Genomic DNA, 19,022 nt, shown 5'->3' with positions numbered 1-19,022 from the left:
TGATCTCCTTCAACTAGTTGTGAAGAGGGAGATTTGTTGGGTCGAGTTTCCCTCTTAGTTGGAGGATGGCCCGGTAATGATCGGGGCGTTTCATAAAAGAATGAATTAGTTTCTTTTACTAATATATTTATTTCACAGGACTAAAATATCCTTAATGAATTAGGGTTTTTTGAGCCTTTTAGAGTATAAAATTTGTGCATAACAGGTGGGGAAAGAAGAAGAAAAGAACAAAAGAAAAACAACAAACTTTTGGGAGAAATTTAGATCTTCATTCTCGTCTGTGCAACTGTAATCAAACAGTCGATCGGATGGTCGTTTGTACTCTGATTGATTTGAAATTTTAAACGTATGTTTGAGTGAGGGTACGTTTTGGACTCGTGGTTCCAAGATCTGAATGGTGGAGATCTATTTTGGAGGGCAGGATCCTTGGGAATCAAGTCATCTTCATACTGCCTCCTTGTTCGATTTGTTTTTTCTTATCTCTTTAGTTACTTTATTGATTTGAGATAAGATTGATTCTGTTTTATCTTTTATCTCTTGTAACTGTTTAGTGGATTTTGTAATCCGAATTTGGTGATATTAGTGAAACTTTTAGGTAGACTTCGGTCATGTGTTTTTTACTCCTCACATTAAGAAGGTTTTTCACTCAAATTGGTTGTTTTTTTTTTACTTTTGTGATTGCATTTGGTATTTGATTAATTATTTTGTTTCCTTACAGGTTTTCACAAGAAGGGATTTGGCATATTGATCCCAACAAAATAAATATATATATACATATATATATATATGTATATGTATTTATTGGATCGTGTCCTTTCGACATGGATATAATATAGCTCCTGACCTCACGTGCATGCAGTGCACTCCTTGGACTGTTACCTTTCACAATTCTATTATTAATTTCATTAATTCTATTTATCTTCTTGGATTGAAGTATATAAATATTTGTATCAGGTTTATGTTGAACACCAGGACTTGATGACCCTAAGCAAAGCTCCAACTAGTTCTGCCATCGGCTACTCCATGCCAACATCCGGCCAAGTGATCCCTCTTCCTCCTGCTCCCAAGTACTTGCAAGAAGATGAGCTAACCCTAGAATGCCGGCAACTTCTGCCTTCCCTTCCTCGGGAACCTGGCTGGGTTGGGTCGAGCCTCTATCAATACCAGGGCTTCTGGCACACGTCCAGGCAGCTGCAAGGAGTCCTGGCATGCCAACAACACTTCCAAGCTCTTGACTCGGACGTTCTTCTTGTCACCACTCCCAAATCCGGCACCACTTGGCTGAAGGCTATCGTGTTCGCTATAGTGAACCGGGAGGCTTTCCCTCCTGCAGCCGCCGAGCACCACCCCTTGCTCTTAAACAGTCCCCATGACCTCGTACCCTTCTTGGAACTGAAGCTCTACGTCGACAAAAATGTCCCGGATCTCGCCTCATTGGCGTCTCCGAGGCTGTTTTCGACCCATTTGCCAATCTCATCTCTTCCAGAATCTGTCAAGAGCTCGGCTTGCAAGCTTGTGTATCTATGCAGGAACCCTATGGACACTTTTGTTTCGCTTTGGCACTTCACAAACGAGCTAAGGCCCAAGAATCTTGGGAACCATTCGCTTGAAGACAGCTTTGATAGGTTTTGCAGGGGAGCGAGCCTTTGTGGACCCTTTTGGGACCATGTACTGAGTTATTGGGAGGAAAGCTTGGAAAAGCCCCAGAAAGTGCTTATTTTGACGTACGAGGAGATGAAAGAAAATCCCAACCTTCACGTGAGGAAACTGGCTGAGTTTCTGGGCTGCCCATTTTCCCAGGAAGAAGACGCATCGGGGCTAGTAGATGAGATTGTGAAACTGTGTAGTTTTGGCAACTTGAGCAATCTGGAAGTGAACAAGAACGGGAAGTTGGCGTCCGGGGAGGAGAATAGAGCGTTTTTCCGACGGGGAGAGGTGGGCGACTGGAAGAATTTCTTGACGGCGGAGATGTTAGACACGATGGAGAAGATCAGCGAGGAGAAGTTGGGGAAATCGGGGATGAAATTGTGTGGTTAATTAATTACTTACTTTTCCTTCTTGTGTGTCTGTTCCAGATTGCGTAAATTTGTCGTATCCGAACGTATTGTACATTATATTGTCTACCAAGATTGCTAATAAATTTTCATTAATTTATTGCGTGCTTAATTAATTTGTTATGTTGGTGCATACATCGACCCAATCTCTTCGACTAGCTAGGATTTATTTACAATTGAATATATGTCTTCTGTCTCTTCTCCTAGTCAGAACATAAATATATATAAAATAATATTTTTTTATATATATCAATAAATAAGTATTAGATCTATAAATATATATTCAATACCCTAAAATTATTATACTAATATTTTATAGTAATATTTTTCTCTCTTCATCTTCAATTTGAGTTTTCTACATAAATCTTTTATGTGTTTGATGATTTGATTATAATTTTTATTATCCTAAATTCGTATAATTTGGTATTAGAGAGCCATTGAAGCAAACCATCAACAACCTTTGATCTTAGCCGTCAGATCTGTAATCTTTAATCATATTCTTCACCTATGTTTTTTGTAGTCGCAACCACCACAACTGTCAGCCACTTGTTCACTTGTCATTGTTGATCGCTGTCAACCCCTTCGTAATTGTCATCAATTGCAATAGCACATGCGTCCAACCAATTGTCTTTTTCTACTTTTTCTCTGGTTGTTTGCGATTGGCCTTTCACCTTCTCTGATCACTACCTTTCCTTGTCGTAATCGTCGAACTTTCGATGCCTTTAGAGTTGCAAATGAGTCAAGCCATTTGTGAGCACCTTAATGTTTGGCTCGATAAAAGTTCATTCAAGTTTGTTTCTTTAAGGTAAATGAATTGAGTTTGAATCTAATTTTGAAATTTGATTGTAAACGAATTGAACTTGAGCTCAATAATTGTTGACTCGTCAACTTTTGACCTACCTCGATTAAAGGTTCGCGAGCAGGCCAGTTTATATGCTCACAAATAGAATCGATTAGAGCCTCGCATTAGGCTTACTTATAAGCTCGCGAGCAAGTCGTAAATAGGCTCATTTATAAATATATTAATAAATTTATTTATAATTTTATAAAAATATTATTTAACATGAAATCATCAAATTGTAAATTATTATAATAATATCATTAAATTTTGTTGAGTTCGATTTTGAGAATGTTGATAATGAAAAATTAAATGCAAAACTTTAATACACTTTCTCCATTAGAATGTATTAATAATAAGATATACCATGATTTGAAGATTAATCAACCCATGTATAAGTTTAATAGAATAATTATCATTTTAATCTAGTAAGGAAATGTTTAGTTGAGTAACAATTGTTGTACTCGACTAACTTTTTCTTCCAATTAAGTAATGTCTAAACATTTAAGAGATTAATCGTTTAAATAATTGTTTTACTTTAATATATAATGGAATAATATTACTTGAATAACCCAAGAGTTAATCAACTAACTATAACATTTAATCGAGTAATAAATTTAGGCCAAAATGATAAGTCTTTATACTTATATCACTAATCGACTAAAAGAAATATTAATCAAGTAATTCATTCCTTATTCGAGTAATCAGAAATCGTACTCGAGTAATAATTCATGAGCAAAATACTAAGTCTTTGTGCTTGAAAATTTAGCCGAGTAAGAAGGCATTATTAATTGAGTAACAACATACGAGTAAGTATCTTAGTTATATAAAAATTATTAGATAGGGTATGAGTCACTCTATTGAAATTATTAATCGACTAAATGAAAGTTGTAGTCGATTAAAGTCATATTTTATTCGACTATCAAAAACGCTTACTCAAGTAACTGTATATCTTACTCTGGGTAATACCTAATTTACTCGACTTAATATTGCATTAAATTTCAAAAAATTAACTATTACAAACATAATTAAATGCACATTTAAGTATTTTATCTACAAACAAAATTTATAAACTAACATGATACTATAAAATTTATAATAATTTTATCTAAAATCAATAATAGTTCTACAAAAAAATAACAATAATTCATAATAGTGATTAGAATTATTGTAAATTTTAATATATAAGATTATTATGAATTATGTAATATTACATCAATATATATATAAATAATGGTGTCATGAAAATATAGTAATTATTTAAAAGATATGAAAGTTTGTACACATTTCAAGTAATATCCAACATAAAAACTTTTATATTTTATAAATTATAAATTACAAAACACACCATATAAATAGTATTCTTATCTATGTTGCACGAAAATGAAAACGAGAAACGTTTCCAACATAAAACAAAAATGGAGAAATGACATTTTCTCAAAAAGGTAGAAAATAGAAATGCGAGATAAAGTGTAAATTAAAAAAAATATAAGGGTAAAGGGTAAATTAAAAAAACTATAAATATTAGAAAGGAGAATTGGAATTGAGTGTGGCAAAGTTGTTGGCGTAAATTGGAGATCTAACAACCCTTCGTCTTTCTCGCTACAAGCAGTTGCTTCGCAAGAAATAGCAACCGCAGTGATCGCGACTTGCAGATCAGAAACCCTTCGTCTTTCTTGTTCTAAGCACCCAATGGCGACGAGAAACAGAGTCAACTAAGTGGTCAGGGATGAGGGAGGATGCAATTTGAAGATATGGGAAAACCTTTCGCGTTCTTCACCTTTCCTGTTCTAACGCTTAACGACTAAGGAACAAGTAATAGTGATGGAGTGAAAAGACAATGGCGAAGTGCATCAGAAACGACGAAAGCAGCAAGTTGCAAATCTAGCAAAGTACGGCAAGTTGAGATTAAAAAAAATCAGAATTATTTTTAGGAACATTTAATTCTGGAATATTAATTTTTGTAATTAGTAAAATTGTTTTCATGACTTTTATTATGTGTTTTAATATTGTCATGATATTTGTTTGATTTATTCTTTTAGACCATAAATTAATAAGTTTAATTTTGAGTCTAAAATTATAAATAGATGTGATGTGGCATTTTTTGCTAACTTAATTAATTATCTATTGTCTACAAATATTTTGTTTTATTTGCTTATTGATAATTAATTTCGGTTTAGTACCGATCTTGGGCCTTGTGTGGGTCCTAATATATTGTTGGATATTGTGGATTAGTTCCACATAAACAATTGAGTCATAATATTTTAGTTGTGCATTAAGGGTGATGACTTTAAAGCCTAGCGATCTGTTGATCCTGAAATGCATAGCTAAATGTTTGATTTAATTGTTTGCTTTGAACATGTGCATTGAATGTTTTTATTGTCCCTGATTCAGTGATGAATGGCCACCAGTTCAGTTGCTAGAAGCATGACCAGGATAGATAAGCTGGATGGGTCCAACTACTCCACATGGGAGAAGCAGATTCAGTATCTACTTCAGATGGAGAAAGTATGAGACGTTTTGGAGACTTCACATCCTGTGCCGCATGGGGAAAATGTTTCGTTGGCTACATAACGGGCCTATGACAAATGGCTTGAGAGGGACCGTTATGCTCGTCTTGCGATGCTTGTTAGCATGCGGGTTAACCTCATGGGCTAGTTTGAGTCTTGCCAGACTGCCATGGAAATGTGGCAAAAGTTGAAGATCACTTTTGGTCAGACATCTGCAACAAAGCTTCGTGCTTTACAATTAAAATTTCAATAGTATGTTAAAGACCCAAGGCACAATATGGCTGAGCATTTGAGAGTGATGAGTTCACTTATCAGAGATCTTCAGAGTGCGGGAGTAGCGCTTACTGATGAGTAGCAACTCCTAGGGGTGATCATAACCTTGCCTGACCCTGAGTGGTCTCAAATGAAGCTCCTTATGACACACAGTGAAAATATCAAAACTTTTGATGATATTTCACGTCATTTGGAGCTTGAGGTGGAGCGCGTTGAAGCGACCTATCCAACGGCTTTTGTAGCCAAGGTCGACAGACGTGAGGGCTTCGGGCCTAAACACAACAGACAAGGATCGAAGGCATCAGGGCCTACACCTAAGATTGGCAAGAACAAGAAGGCCAAAAGAAGGGCACGTGGAAAGAAAGACTTGTCTAAACTGAAATGCTATAATTGTAAGAAGAATGGTCACTTCACTCAGGATTGTCCAGAGCCGAAGAAGGTACATTTCTCTTCTTATTTCCCTTTGAGTCATGTTTGCTCGCCTGCATTAGTTGCATACTCACGTCCTGAGTGGATTGTGGATAAAGGAGCAACACGACACATAAGTGTTGAGAAAGAAAGGTTTGTGGATTACCACCGGGTGCCAGCGAAAACTCAGTACATCACGCTTGGGAATAGCACACAAGAAGAACTTCTTGGAGTTGGTTCATTCCAGCTCAAGAAGAAGAATGGCAAGATTCTACTCCTGAAGGACGTTATGTATGCTCTTGGAGTCCGATGTAATCTATTATCGGTAGCATGTTTATTAGGACAAGGTTATTCTTTTCTTTTCCGTGATACTGGCATGAACATCTATTTGGATGATACATTCTTTAGTGGTGGTTTCTTAGTGGATGGTTTTTTCAAACTTAATTTGGATCATGTTCTTAATAAGCATTCTATTGCTTTAGTTTCTTCTACTTCTTCTATCGTAAATGTTGATTGTGATTTATGGCATAAAAGACTTGGCCATGTGGGTTAAGAAAAGATGGCAAGGCTGTCGAGATAAGGTCTATTGGGATCTCTTAGTAAAGTAAGACTTATTGTGTGTGAGCCTTGCTTAGCCGGTAAGGCCAAGAGGAAACCTTTTGGTAAGGCTTCCCGAGCATCTTGTCCTTTGGAGTTAGTACACTCTGACATATGCGGTCCTATGAATGTGAGAGCACGTCACGGTGCATCATACTTTATTACCTTCATAGATGATTATTCACGTTTCGATTATGTGTATCTGATTTCTCACAAGTCAGAAGCTTTAAATTGCTTCAGACGCTTTGTGCATGAGGTTGAGAATCAGATGCATAAGAGCTTAAAAACTCTTTGAACCAATAGAGGCCGTGAATATCTTTCTGATCAATTTAGAAGTCTATGTGAGGAAAAATGTATAGTTTAACACTTAACCATTCCTAGTACTCCACAACAAAATGGTGTTGCAGAACCGTCGGAATAGGACTTTGTTGGAGATGGTTAGATCGATGTTTTCGCAGGCAAATCTCCCAATTAGTTTCTGGGGAGATGCGTTGTTAACTGCTGCCTACATTCTTAACTATGTTCCAAGCAAGTCCGTGCCTTCTAGCCCTTATGAGTTATGGACTGGGAGAAGTCCAAACTTGGATCTCTTACGGCCTTGGGGATCAGCTGGATATGTTCATAGCACGTCCCACAAGTTTGGAAAACTTGGACCAAGAGCCAGCAAGAAGGTGTTCATTCGATATCCTGCAGATTCAAAAGGATACGTCATGTATGGTGAACATCCTAGTGGGGGTTTGACTGAGATAGAATCTCGGGATGTAGAGTTTCTTGAGGATAAGTTCCCAAGAATTGGTGAGGTTGATAAGGATTCCCAATTGTATGAGTTACAAGAGGAAGTGCCTTTTGTCAGTGGGAGAATTCTTGCAGTTAGTGGGAGTGAACCCATAGATAATACTACGGAGACTCAAGTAATTCGAGGCAAGCCAGCGTGAGCTTATCCCTCGTTGTCATTTCGATGATATTGAGAGAAGGGTATTTATGTGTGCCATGTCGGAAGACAGTGAGCCGACTTCTTATGAAGAAGTCTTAATCTCCCAAACCGAGATCAATAGTTGATCGCTATGAAAGAGGAAATTGACTCAATAGATAAGAACAAGGTGTGGGAACTTGTTGATCTTCCACCAAATAGAAAGGCGATTGGTAACAAGTGGGTCTTGAAAATCAAACGTCGAGCTAATGGATCGATCGACAAGTATAAAGCCTGGTTGATCGCGAAGAGCTACACCCAAATGGAGGGTGTAGATTTTTTAGAGACATTTTCTCCTGTGGTGAGATTTGACTCTATTCGCGTGATTTTAGCCATCTTCGCTCATTTAGATCTTGAGCTACACCAGATGGATGTCAAGACAGCATTTCTCAATGGAGAACTAGACAAGGAGATATATATGGATCAACCTATCGATTTTGTTACTGAAGGGAAAGAGGGCAAAATGTGCCATCTCAAACGATCCATATATGGTCTCAAGCAGTCGTCTAGACAATGGTATCTACGGTTTCATGAAGCCGTTACCTCTATTGGTTTGACCATGATGGAGGAAGACCATTGTGTGTATATCCAACGGACAAAAGATGGGTTCTTGATTTTGTCCTTATATGTAGATGACATCTTATTGATTGGAAACAACTTGGAGATGATCAACACCATTAAGGAATGGCTATCCTCTGTCTTTGAGATGAAGGATTTAGGGGAAGCAAGTTATATCCTCGAAGTTAAGATCTCGAGGGATCGCCCAATGAGGCTTTTGAGTTTGTCTCAAGAGACTTACCTTCGTAAGATCCTTGAACAGTTTAATATGGATAACTCAAAGCCTGTTGATACTCCGGTTGATAAGGGTTGCACCTTGAGTATTAGTCAATGCCCTAAGACAGAGGAAGAAAGGAAACTTATGGAAAATAAACCATACGCCAGTGCCGTTGGGAGTCTCATGTACCTTATGAAATGTACTCATCCTGATATTTGTTTTGTCGTTGGGCTTGTAAGCAGATACCAAAGTAATCCTAGTGAGAAACATTAGAGAGTTGTCAAGAGAATCATGAGGTATCTACGTGGTACTTATGTTTATGCTCTAGCTTTTCAAGGTGGAGATATGAAAGTACGTAGTTACACTGATGCTGATTTTGGCAAAGATATAGATGATAGTGTCTCCAAATCAGCATATGTTTTCACTCTTGGTGGAGGCTCTATTTCTTGGCGAAGCAAGAAGCAAGATTGTGTTGCTCAGTCGACCATAGAAGTAGAGTATGTGACTAGCTCAGAAGTTGGAAGACATGCATCTTAGCTTAGTGCTTTCCTTCGAGAGCTCGGGGTAACAGCTCAGGCTGATGAACCTGTTGAAATTTGTATCGACAACACGGCTGTAATGCAGTTCGCACAAGACCCCAAATTCCATGATAAAGGAAAAAACATAAGAAGAAGATATCACTACATTAGAGGATTGATCAGGGACAAGGAAGTGATTTTGAGTTATATTCCTAGTGCTGAAATGTTGGCTGACCTATTGACAAAGCCTCTTAGCAGGAATGTATTTGAATCCCATGTGAGGCGTATGGGACTACTTAGAATTTGAGTTCTACATTTGATCACTGTTTATGACATTCATATTGATGGATATTTGTTATCTTCTTTCTGTTTTCGTTATATGACATTGTGTTGTTGATATAGAAAACAAAGAAATAATTGCATATGTTCGTGAATGTCACCAGGCTTGGATCGGTCCTCTCACGCGGACGATCGCCCTAACACCTGTGTGGTGTGCAGGATGAGACAGCTTACTCTTGGACTTATGTGGTCAGTGTAAGTACCTTAATACATGAGGGGTATTCAAGGTCGTTATTGTCGCCTTAGTACGGCTAAGATGAGACTTATTTGAAGAAGTCAAATATGGATATATTTTGAAATTAAGCCTGATAAAAGCAAGATGTGAGTCCTCATGAGTTGAGTGACACAGGCTAGTGCCTATGTGGTGACTAGGCCAACATCTGTACAGGTGTTTTGAGTGTGACATCCCTAATTAGTGGGAACTCCACCGTAGCATGCATATCATACAGCATGCGCTTGTATGACCGCTATAGGGAAGTGACAAGATTGTTCTCTCTTTGTCACTGCGTGGGACCCTATTCACATGTGCCTTCTGACCTAAAATTGTTTTATGAAGTTGAGGTTCAATTACACTACTTTAGCATGTCATCCAATTGGCCAGCAAGAAAGCAGTTAGGCGGGCCATGTCTGGGTAAGTGGTTAAACTAAGAGATGGATTGATTCGAATTTTGGGAAAGATAATTTGTATCACATCAGGTAAGTTTTGAAACTCATAGTCCGGACGATCATCTGTGTGTTGATCATGAGTGTAAGAACTTCGATTGATGATCAAATGTTGTTCAAAGTTACTCTTGAGAGATTGGAAGCATTTGATAGATGTGTTATTTATTATCTAAGGCATAGATGGCATTGCCCTCATTTATTTCTTTTTGCAACAGTACTATGTTGGCATTGGTGATTGTTTGATATAATACTCTTATCATTGTCATCAAGGTCGCACCCCTTGACGTCCTATATGAGAAGATGAGTTGAGCATTATCCCATGTACTTGAGTAGGAGATTGTTAGAATTACGGTTACATTAGGATAAGTTTCCTAATGATAAGATAAATGTTATGAATTTGAATTTGTTTTAAATTCATTAACATTTGAATTTTAACAATATAATGGGATAAGTAATTGGAATTTGAATTAGATTCAAATTCCTATAAAGATATGTCTATCTATATCTGTGTGATACCTATAAATATACATAGAGCCTAATGGAAAAATAACGACAATCAGAATCAGTTTTTGATCACTTATATACTGTCTTCGGCATCACCATTTGAGCCTTGGGCGGACAAGGGGCGGACGGATAAGAAAACTTTTATAGTTTTCTTCCATGGAGGTTGTTAGGCAAATCAGATTCGATTATTTCGCTACGATTCAAGTATTTTACATACCGTTTGCTATTTATTCAAAAGCTCTACAATATACTTATTTAGATTTTTCTTTTATGTTATTTCAGGATAACAAATGTTACCCATTAATTCCAATTCGATGCCTTCTATTGGCACTCCATCTACTAAAGACTCATCTTCAGTTCTAGTTATGAATGTAATTGATAAAATAGACAACCATGTTCAAGGAATTACAATTGAGAACATAATGGATGTTGGAGATGATGAAGATGAAAATCATTTTCAGAAAAAGAAAAGAAAGAAGACTGCTAAAGTTTGGAATGATTTCAAAGAAGTTACACTCTTTGATGGTTCTTTGAAGGTTCAATGCATAGATTGCAAGCATTGTCTTGGTATGATAAAATTTGGTGCAACTTCACACCTTCTTTGACACGTAAGCATTGTCTTAATATGATAAAGTTTATTTGCACCATCATTTAAATTTGATGGGACAAAAACACCTTTCTATTAGTAACATAACTACAAAGTCAGAAAGTGTTAATGAGGTGGTAAATTTCAAGTAGGATCATGCAAAGGTGAGAGAGATGTTTTCTCACTTAATTATGGTTCATAAGTTGCCTTTTAATCTTGTTGAGTGTGAGTTATTCAATTTCTTCATGAGAATTGTGTCTCCTAACTATGAAAAGATAAGTTGAACAATTGCAAAAAAATGATTGTTTTGCTAGTTATGAGAAGAAGAAAAAAAAAATTATTGAAGAGTGCAAATAGAGTTATTGTGATTACTGATTTGTGGACATCATGTCAAAATATTCAATACATGGTTGTGACTCGTCATTTTGTAAACTCTGTTTGGAAATTGCAAAAATACATTTTAAACTTTTGTAATGTTGTTCCACCACATACTGGGGTTGTTATTTGTTATACATTGCAAAATTGCTTGGTTGGGTGGGAAATAGAAAAGAAGTTATGGATTGTTTTAATGGATAATCCAAGTTATAATGATTGTGCAGTAAGTCTTTTGAGAGACAACCTAGCTTACCAAAACAATCTTCTATCGATGGAAAATTTTTTCATGTTAGATGTTGTGCACACATCTTACATTTGATGGTATAAGATGGATTGTCTGAAATTCAAGATGTGGTTTATGTTGTTCGTGAAAATGTGAAGTATATTTCAATTTCTATACATTGTCTTCAAATATTTGGTGATATTACCAAGCATTTGAAGCTGCCTAATAAAAAACTTGTTCTTAATTGCAACACAAGATGAAATTCAACATATGCTATGTTGGTAACTACTTTGAAGTTTATAGATCTGTTTCTGAGATATCAATAAAGAGATCCAAATTATAATTATTTGCCTTGTGAGGAAGATTGGAGAAAGGTAAGAGTTGTTTGTTCGTTACTTAAGGTATTCAATGGGATCACTAAAATAATTTTTGAAAGTGAATACTTGGCTTCAAATTTGTTTCTTCCTGAATTGTGGCATATAAAAACAACATTGGATGAAGCAAGTTTCGATGATGATGATTTCATGAATATTATGGCTATCAAAATGAAAAAAAAAAAAAATAGTTTGATAAGTATTGGGATGAGTGCAATTTGCTTACATCAATTATAGATATTTTGGATCCGAGAAATAAGATGAAGTTGATAGAATGGTGTTTTCCTAATATTTACTCCAATTTTGTTGTTGCTATTCACTTGAAAGAAGTTCAAGACACTTTATACAAGTTATATGATGAGTATATTGAGAGTCATAAATTAAGTAACAATGAAAAACAAGTTGAAAGTCATATAACTGTTTTAGGCAGTAGTTTGAGCAGCAAAGGAAAGGTAAGTGGAAGGGTAAGATTTGATAGTTTTATAAGAAATGTTGACACCATTGAATTAGCAAATTCAGAGTTAGAGATTTATTTGGAGGAAGGCGTTTACATTTGTAAAGAAGATGACAATGTCTTTGATGTGTTGGAATGGTGGAAGACAAATAATTTTAAGTTTCATATCTTATCCAAGATGGCTTGTGATGTCTTGTCAATTCCTATTACTATAGTTATTAAAGCGACTTTTACTGTTGATGGTTGGGTTATAGATCAATACCATTTGAATTTGGAAATAGACACAATTCAAATGTTATTATGTGGTGAGGATTGGTTTAGAGCTTTTTATGGCATCAAACACATTGAACGCCGGTTTCATTTGATTCGAGAGATTATAACTCGTGGAACATGCAACTGCACAGAATAGATTCAACGGATAATATAGCTGACTCACTCACTAAGGCTATGACTCAGACACAGCTAAATCGAAATCTTGAGAAGATCGGTATCCGATTCTTACCAATGGTGCAGCACTAGATGTACATATGATGTAAATTAGTATTAGTGCAAGTGGGAGATTGTTAGTGTTGTGTGCCCTAATGCTAGATTTGGATGACATTTAGCATGCTTATTTTTAATGCATTAATTATATTTTTGTATAAATCTATAAAAGGTAAGATTTTCTTCATTCATATTTTTTCCAATCAAGTATATAAATAAGTCCATAGATCTTCTATGTAATCTTATTCTCAAGGTGCTGAGACCAAGGTTGTTAAAATCGAGATTTTAAGTGGAATCGTAAGAGGGTCCATAAAATCAGATCGTAAAATCGAATCGTAAAATAATAAAATTTTATGAAAAATTAAAAATACCCTTTAATTTATGTAAATATATGTTTATAATGACATATTTCTTATTATAAATGAAATACATGTACCTATTTCAAAATTACTTCATCTATCAATTTCAAAAATACTAAATAATATGAAATTTCTAAATATTAAATCCATCATTTATCATCAATTCAACATTCATCAATCCATAACAAAATTTTAAACAACAAACATTACCATCATCATCAACAAATATTGTTAGAAATAAATAAAAATACTAAGTCATAAAAACAACAAATGTTGTTAAACTTCTGTATTATGTCATTACATTAATTAAGTTACCAATACCAAAAAGGTCTTGCTAATCATCAATCTTAATATAAAATTAGACTCACCCATGATCTTATTGTGACATATTTAAGATTAATTCTTTGAATCTGAACCTACTTGTATGTGTAGATAATAACATCACAAATGAGAATGTACACACATAAGCACAATCACACAACACACTCACTTACTCACTCAACACATTAATTGGACAAAACACAGAGCCCAGCACTGTGCACATAATTGATTATCAGACTTAGCAAAACATAGTCACTCTCACTCACGACTCACTCAAATACTTGGGTTGGGTTTGATTCTTCGAACTTTCAAGGCAAACAAACGAAGAAGAAACGCAAAAACAAGATCGACAATGATTAGGGTTTACAGAAGGACACAATAAGCAGGTGCAGCAAGTACATAGACACAACTCCGTTCAAGGTTTGTAGAAGAACCAAAATGAGAGATTGACAATGATTGTATATATATATATGTTGGTTAAACCTTGAAATTGTGGGCAAGACTAAACTCGGTAAACTTGTAAACTCAGACGAATAAACTCATGAATCAGTTCTGATTCTATAAAAATTGGATTCTACAAGCGAGTTGACTTGTTTTATATCCCATGACTCATAAACTCGTAAAATTGTACGAGTTGACTCACGATTTTAACAACAATGGTTGAGACTGTATGATAGGATTATCTGGTAACAAAACTTAAACTATTCATAGTCTTAGATTCTTTGAATCAGAGTCTGATTAATCGAGTATAGACTAGCACAAGAGTTACTACCTTGTTCGATAGGGGGATACTAATAGGAGAATGTTGTGTCACACACTATATGACATGAGATGTCGCTAGTAGGCCTGTGGGTGGACATTGGGAAATAATCAACTGAATGTGACATCGATCGATGACTGACCACGTGTCCAGATGGATAATGGACGTGTCTTCAGGTTGCGATGGTGTGTTGATTCTTAGACTTGAACCAGCACAATTATTTTGTGTATTAGTATACGGGATTTTCTAATGAGCCAAACCATCCAATTAAGAGGTGGGAGCATTCATCTATGTGATTCCGTATTACTGGTATATGGAGACAGGTGTTAGAAATATGATATGTCGTCCTCGTCGGTATTTGATAGGATGAACGTCCTATGTGATCTACTATTGATGTGACGAGACGGTCCCTGGCTAGGGAAAATTGAAAGTAGGAAAATGTGTTTCCTGAGGTGTCATCTTGTCACATTAATGAGGTATGACACATAGTTACTAAGTTTGTTACTCCATGACTCTTGCTCAGTCGAGACGTTAGGTGATGGAAGGATTATAGCATACGATAATCATCAACTATAATAGGTTCACTTGAAGTGAGACTTCACTGCCACCTATACTATCTTAAACCACTGTTAGGCGTTATTCAGAACTCTTGAAATGTCGTCGAGATTTGAAGAAGTTTTGGTGATAGGTCAAGGGTGTTAGACCGGGAGGTGTTATGGCACACACCAAGAGGAGGGGTGAATTGGATATTTTAAAAACTTAATTGAACTTGAAAAACTTTTTGTTACAAATTGAGGCTTTATGATTTAAAACGTAAAGCATATAAAATGACAAATGTAAATCAAGAGAGATAAATTTGTGAATTAAGTGAGGAATAAACAAATGCTTGGAAAGATAAAGAGATCAAAGAACACAAGCACACAAGAACACCAAGATATATAGTGGTTCGGCTTAACCCAAGCCTAATCCACTACCTTAGCTCCTCACTAAGGATTTTCAAAACAATCCACTAAAACCCCCTACTTAAACCAAGTAGGCCCTCTAGTCCAAGACTAGGAATTACCTCTTGCTTATACAAGCAAGCCCTCTAGCACCCAGCTAGGTATTACACCCCTTACTTCAACGAGCAAGTCCTCTAGCACAACAAGCTAGGAAAAAAAAAGTAATACAAATGAAAGAGAGAAGCTAAGAGTTAACACTCTTAGTTACAAGTTCTCTCACAATGAAAACAAGGCTTAAAAATAAATTTACAAAGATAGAACAAAGACTTAGAGAGAAAAATATAACAATGAAAGCACATAGTCTTGTAAAGCTCGAATAAAATGATTTGTAATCGCTAGATCATCTCGTTTTCGTCCATTAGCCTCCTCAAGATCATCCATGACTTGTATAAATAGGCATCCCAAAAGCTTTGCCCAAAACTAACCGTTTGTGACAGTTGGGATTTGAAAAACTAGCCGTTGGAAGCTTTTTGCGAAAAGAGATAGTCGACAGAAGAAAATGGATAATCGACAGATTCATAAATAAAAAAAGGCATAGTCGACAGAGAAGAAGGCATAGTCGACTATTGCCTAACAAAAACTACTCATAGTCGACAATCACATTCACATAGTCGACAAATACAAAAATATGAAGAAAATTTTGAAAATCATATACATACATAGTCAATAGAACAAAATTCATAGTCGACTATCCTTACATAATAGTTGACATAATAGAATATAGTCAACTATCCTTAGGCATAGTCGACAGATCAATCATACATAGTCGACTATTTCACAAGGAAAAACTCAAACTGAACTGATAACATGTAGAAGAACACTTGATTGATACAAAACATTACGACATATTTACAAGTAAATGTCCTCATTTTGTTTAATTTATATTTTACCTTCCATTTACTTTAATACATAAATGTAAACAACAAAGTACCCACCATTTGGATTCAATAAAAATATCTAGAAAATCAAAATATATAAGAATAAGAAAGTAGAATTTGAGTTTTAGTACAAACTTAGGATTTTGCAATTTTACCACCTCCAAGATATACACTTTCTATTTCTTGAAAAAAATCGTTAAAAATCATTTTATCACTAATGAATGTTAGCTATTGAAATACCGGGAGTTAGTTTTTTAAAAAGAAAATATTTTCATATATGTCTCCTTATAAGGTACTAACATTCCAGACTTAGAAAAATATGACTTTGAAATCTCGATACTTGAAATTCATTTGGTTTTCATTCTCACAAAGTAATACTTGATATTGAAATTGATTTATGTTGAAAACCACAACCTTGATTCATGACTTAGGGATTAAATAAAATATTATTTTTCATTATCAAAATTAAGTATACAAAAGTAAAACAACAAAGGGGTTGATCGATACCGAAAAGGGATTCGGTGTTATCTTATTGCTAATGCGCAGTGAGCCTAGAAAGTCACACACCATATAGTGTCGTATTTGGTATCGACATCGTGTGTCCAAAATATCTCTGAAAATGGTTGGTCAAAAGTTGACCCTTGACCCCCTTGCCAATAGTGCATAGTGCCTACTAATAATACATAGTAATAGTGCATAATGTATAGTAAATCTTGAATTATTACAAGTATAATTGAGATAGGGGTGGTGGTGGAATCCAAATGGCATTGGATTTGGAGAAGAAGAAAAAAAATGGAAAAATGGGGTTAATTTAAGAGGCAAATGCTTCTGCCTTCCTTCTCTCTTCCTCCCACACACGCTGCTCTCATCTTCTTATTTCTTCTTTTTTTGAAAAATATTCCTCTTTCAGAAATATTTTATGTGTAATTGTTACGCTTAAAATTTTGATACACGGGCACCGATGATACGCAGATCCTCTATGTGTAGCACGAGAAGAGGATCAGAACGGTACATTTCTACATACTAGGTGTGGATCAACTAGGACCACCACATTTTGAGGTGGATTAAGTCTCAGTATAGAAATCGCTTATGTATTCCATCCTTACATCAGACAATAGACATACATTTATTTATGTATTCATTTGATGAATATGTGTGTTGCTTAAATACCCAAGCTCTATATAGTGTGTATATTATATTTCACTATGTGTATCTAATACACGATAAAAATTTTAGTTCTGCCTGCACCGCCGTACTAGTGATTCCCTTCAATGGTATCAGAGCCTCAGCTTGGTATTTAATGCATATATGTGAATGTATGTGTCAAATATTGCATTTAATCGGCGTGCCATTTCTAGCAGCTAGACATTATATTCTAATTGCTTTGTTTTTATGGTTGTGCTGTAATTCGTATTGAACATTTATACGAGGATTTAGATATGCTTGTTTGGATGTCGAATTGTATTATTTGACATATCCAAGATAAATGTTTTTAAAATTATTTTAAAACAGTAGAAGCGGATGTATGTACAAGATGAGCATGGGCTTGGTATGTATGAATGAATAAATGTTACAAGGCATCGTTTGATTTAATTCAAATATATAATAATTAATTCATTCAGGTATTTACTGAGGTATAAGCCTCTATTACCTTCTTTTAGTCTTTATTTTACAAAAGTTATAAATAAAGATAGTGTCAAGGAGTTAATCGTAACAAAAGCAGTGAAGTAGTAATCCATTAAGGAGTTGATGTGTGGCATAGTTTAAACTTTGGAGGCTCGAGTTTATTCTATGAGCAAGCTCATGGTCATCTTGGTTAATTTATTGTTTATTTTATTATACAATAGTTGTATGATGGAATGAATGATGAAATCTGATGAGACTTTAAAATAAAAAGCATCCCAAAATCTTCCCATAAAATTAATATTAGATGTAAAGGGTAAATCTGATTTATCGTGGCTTTCCACTACCGTAGAGGTTTATTAGTCTAATTGGGCGTATCCAAAAAACTGTAAATGTGAGAGTACATTTCATGAAAGATTGTTTGATTTCTCCTATTTAACCACGAGATAGAGTCGTGTTCAATGGGTCTCACCTAACCAAGTAACTAAAATGTGAGGGAGAGTGATATTCAACTCATTAAACTTAGCTAGACAATGGGTGGGATCTAATTAGTCCATTAGACCAAAAAACTGTAAATGTGAGGTTTAGAAGCCAAAGGTTGAACTCCACATATGATGTGGTGATAAGTGTTGCCTACTCAATTATGAGACTACTTCAAGTAACTAAAATGTGACAGGTATTTTTATAAAAGAGAATTTGACCACCCACTATTGAATTCTATATAAGAATCACGTTTTCTACTTGGGAAGTGCAAGATTCAAAAAATTAGTGAGAGTACCCATTTAATCAAAATTCTTTAATTAAATGGAGTTTTACAAAGATGCAAACTAATATATCTATTTATTTTTAGCAGATAAAATGAAAGGTTTAAATCCGTTAACTCGTATTTTAGAAACCAATAGGCTCACTGGACTTAATTTTTCTTATTGGTTTTGAAGTCTAAAAATAGTGCTCAATATGAAAAAGATATATGACACTTTATCCTATATGGCACCTGCTGAAATTCCTCTAACTGCAACAAAGGAGAAGATTATCACTTGGAAGTTTTGAAAGAACATGACATGAGAGCTCGTAACTATATTTTTGCATCAATGTCCAACGATTTGTAGCATCAGCTTAAGCATTTCATGAGTGTT

General features: G+C 35.2%; 1 protein-coding gene across 1 annotated transcript; it reads left to right on the top strand.

The window, feature by feature from the left end:
• The first annotated feature begins 979 nt into the window (after positions 1 to 979).
• Positions 980 to 2,163, top strand: LOC127790438 (cytosolic sulfotransferase 12-like). Its single transcript, XM_052319958.1, has one exon. The coding sequence runs from the start codon at positions 1,024 to 1,026 to the stop codon at positions 2,035 to 2,037; it is 1,014 nt and encodes a 337-aa protein (XP_052175918.1). The 5' UTR covers positions 980 to 1,023; the 3' UTR covers positions 2,038 to 2,163.
• The last annotated feature ends 16,859 nt before the right edge of the window (positions 2,164 to 19,022 follow it).

The sequence above is a fragment of the Diospyros lotus genome, chromosome 14, assembly GCF_014633365.1.
Source record: "Diospyros lotus cultivar Yz01 chromosome 14, ASM1463336v1, whole genome shotgun sequence".
Taxonomy (NCBI): Eukaryota; Viridiplantae; Streptophyta; class Magnoliopsida; order Ericales; family Ebenaceae; genus Diospyros; species Diospyros lotus.
The sequence above is the reverse complement of the archived record's forward strand: the minus strand, read 5'-3'. Positions and strand labels throughout refer to the sequence as shown.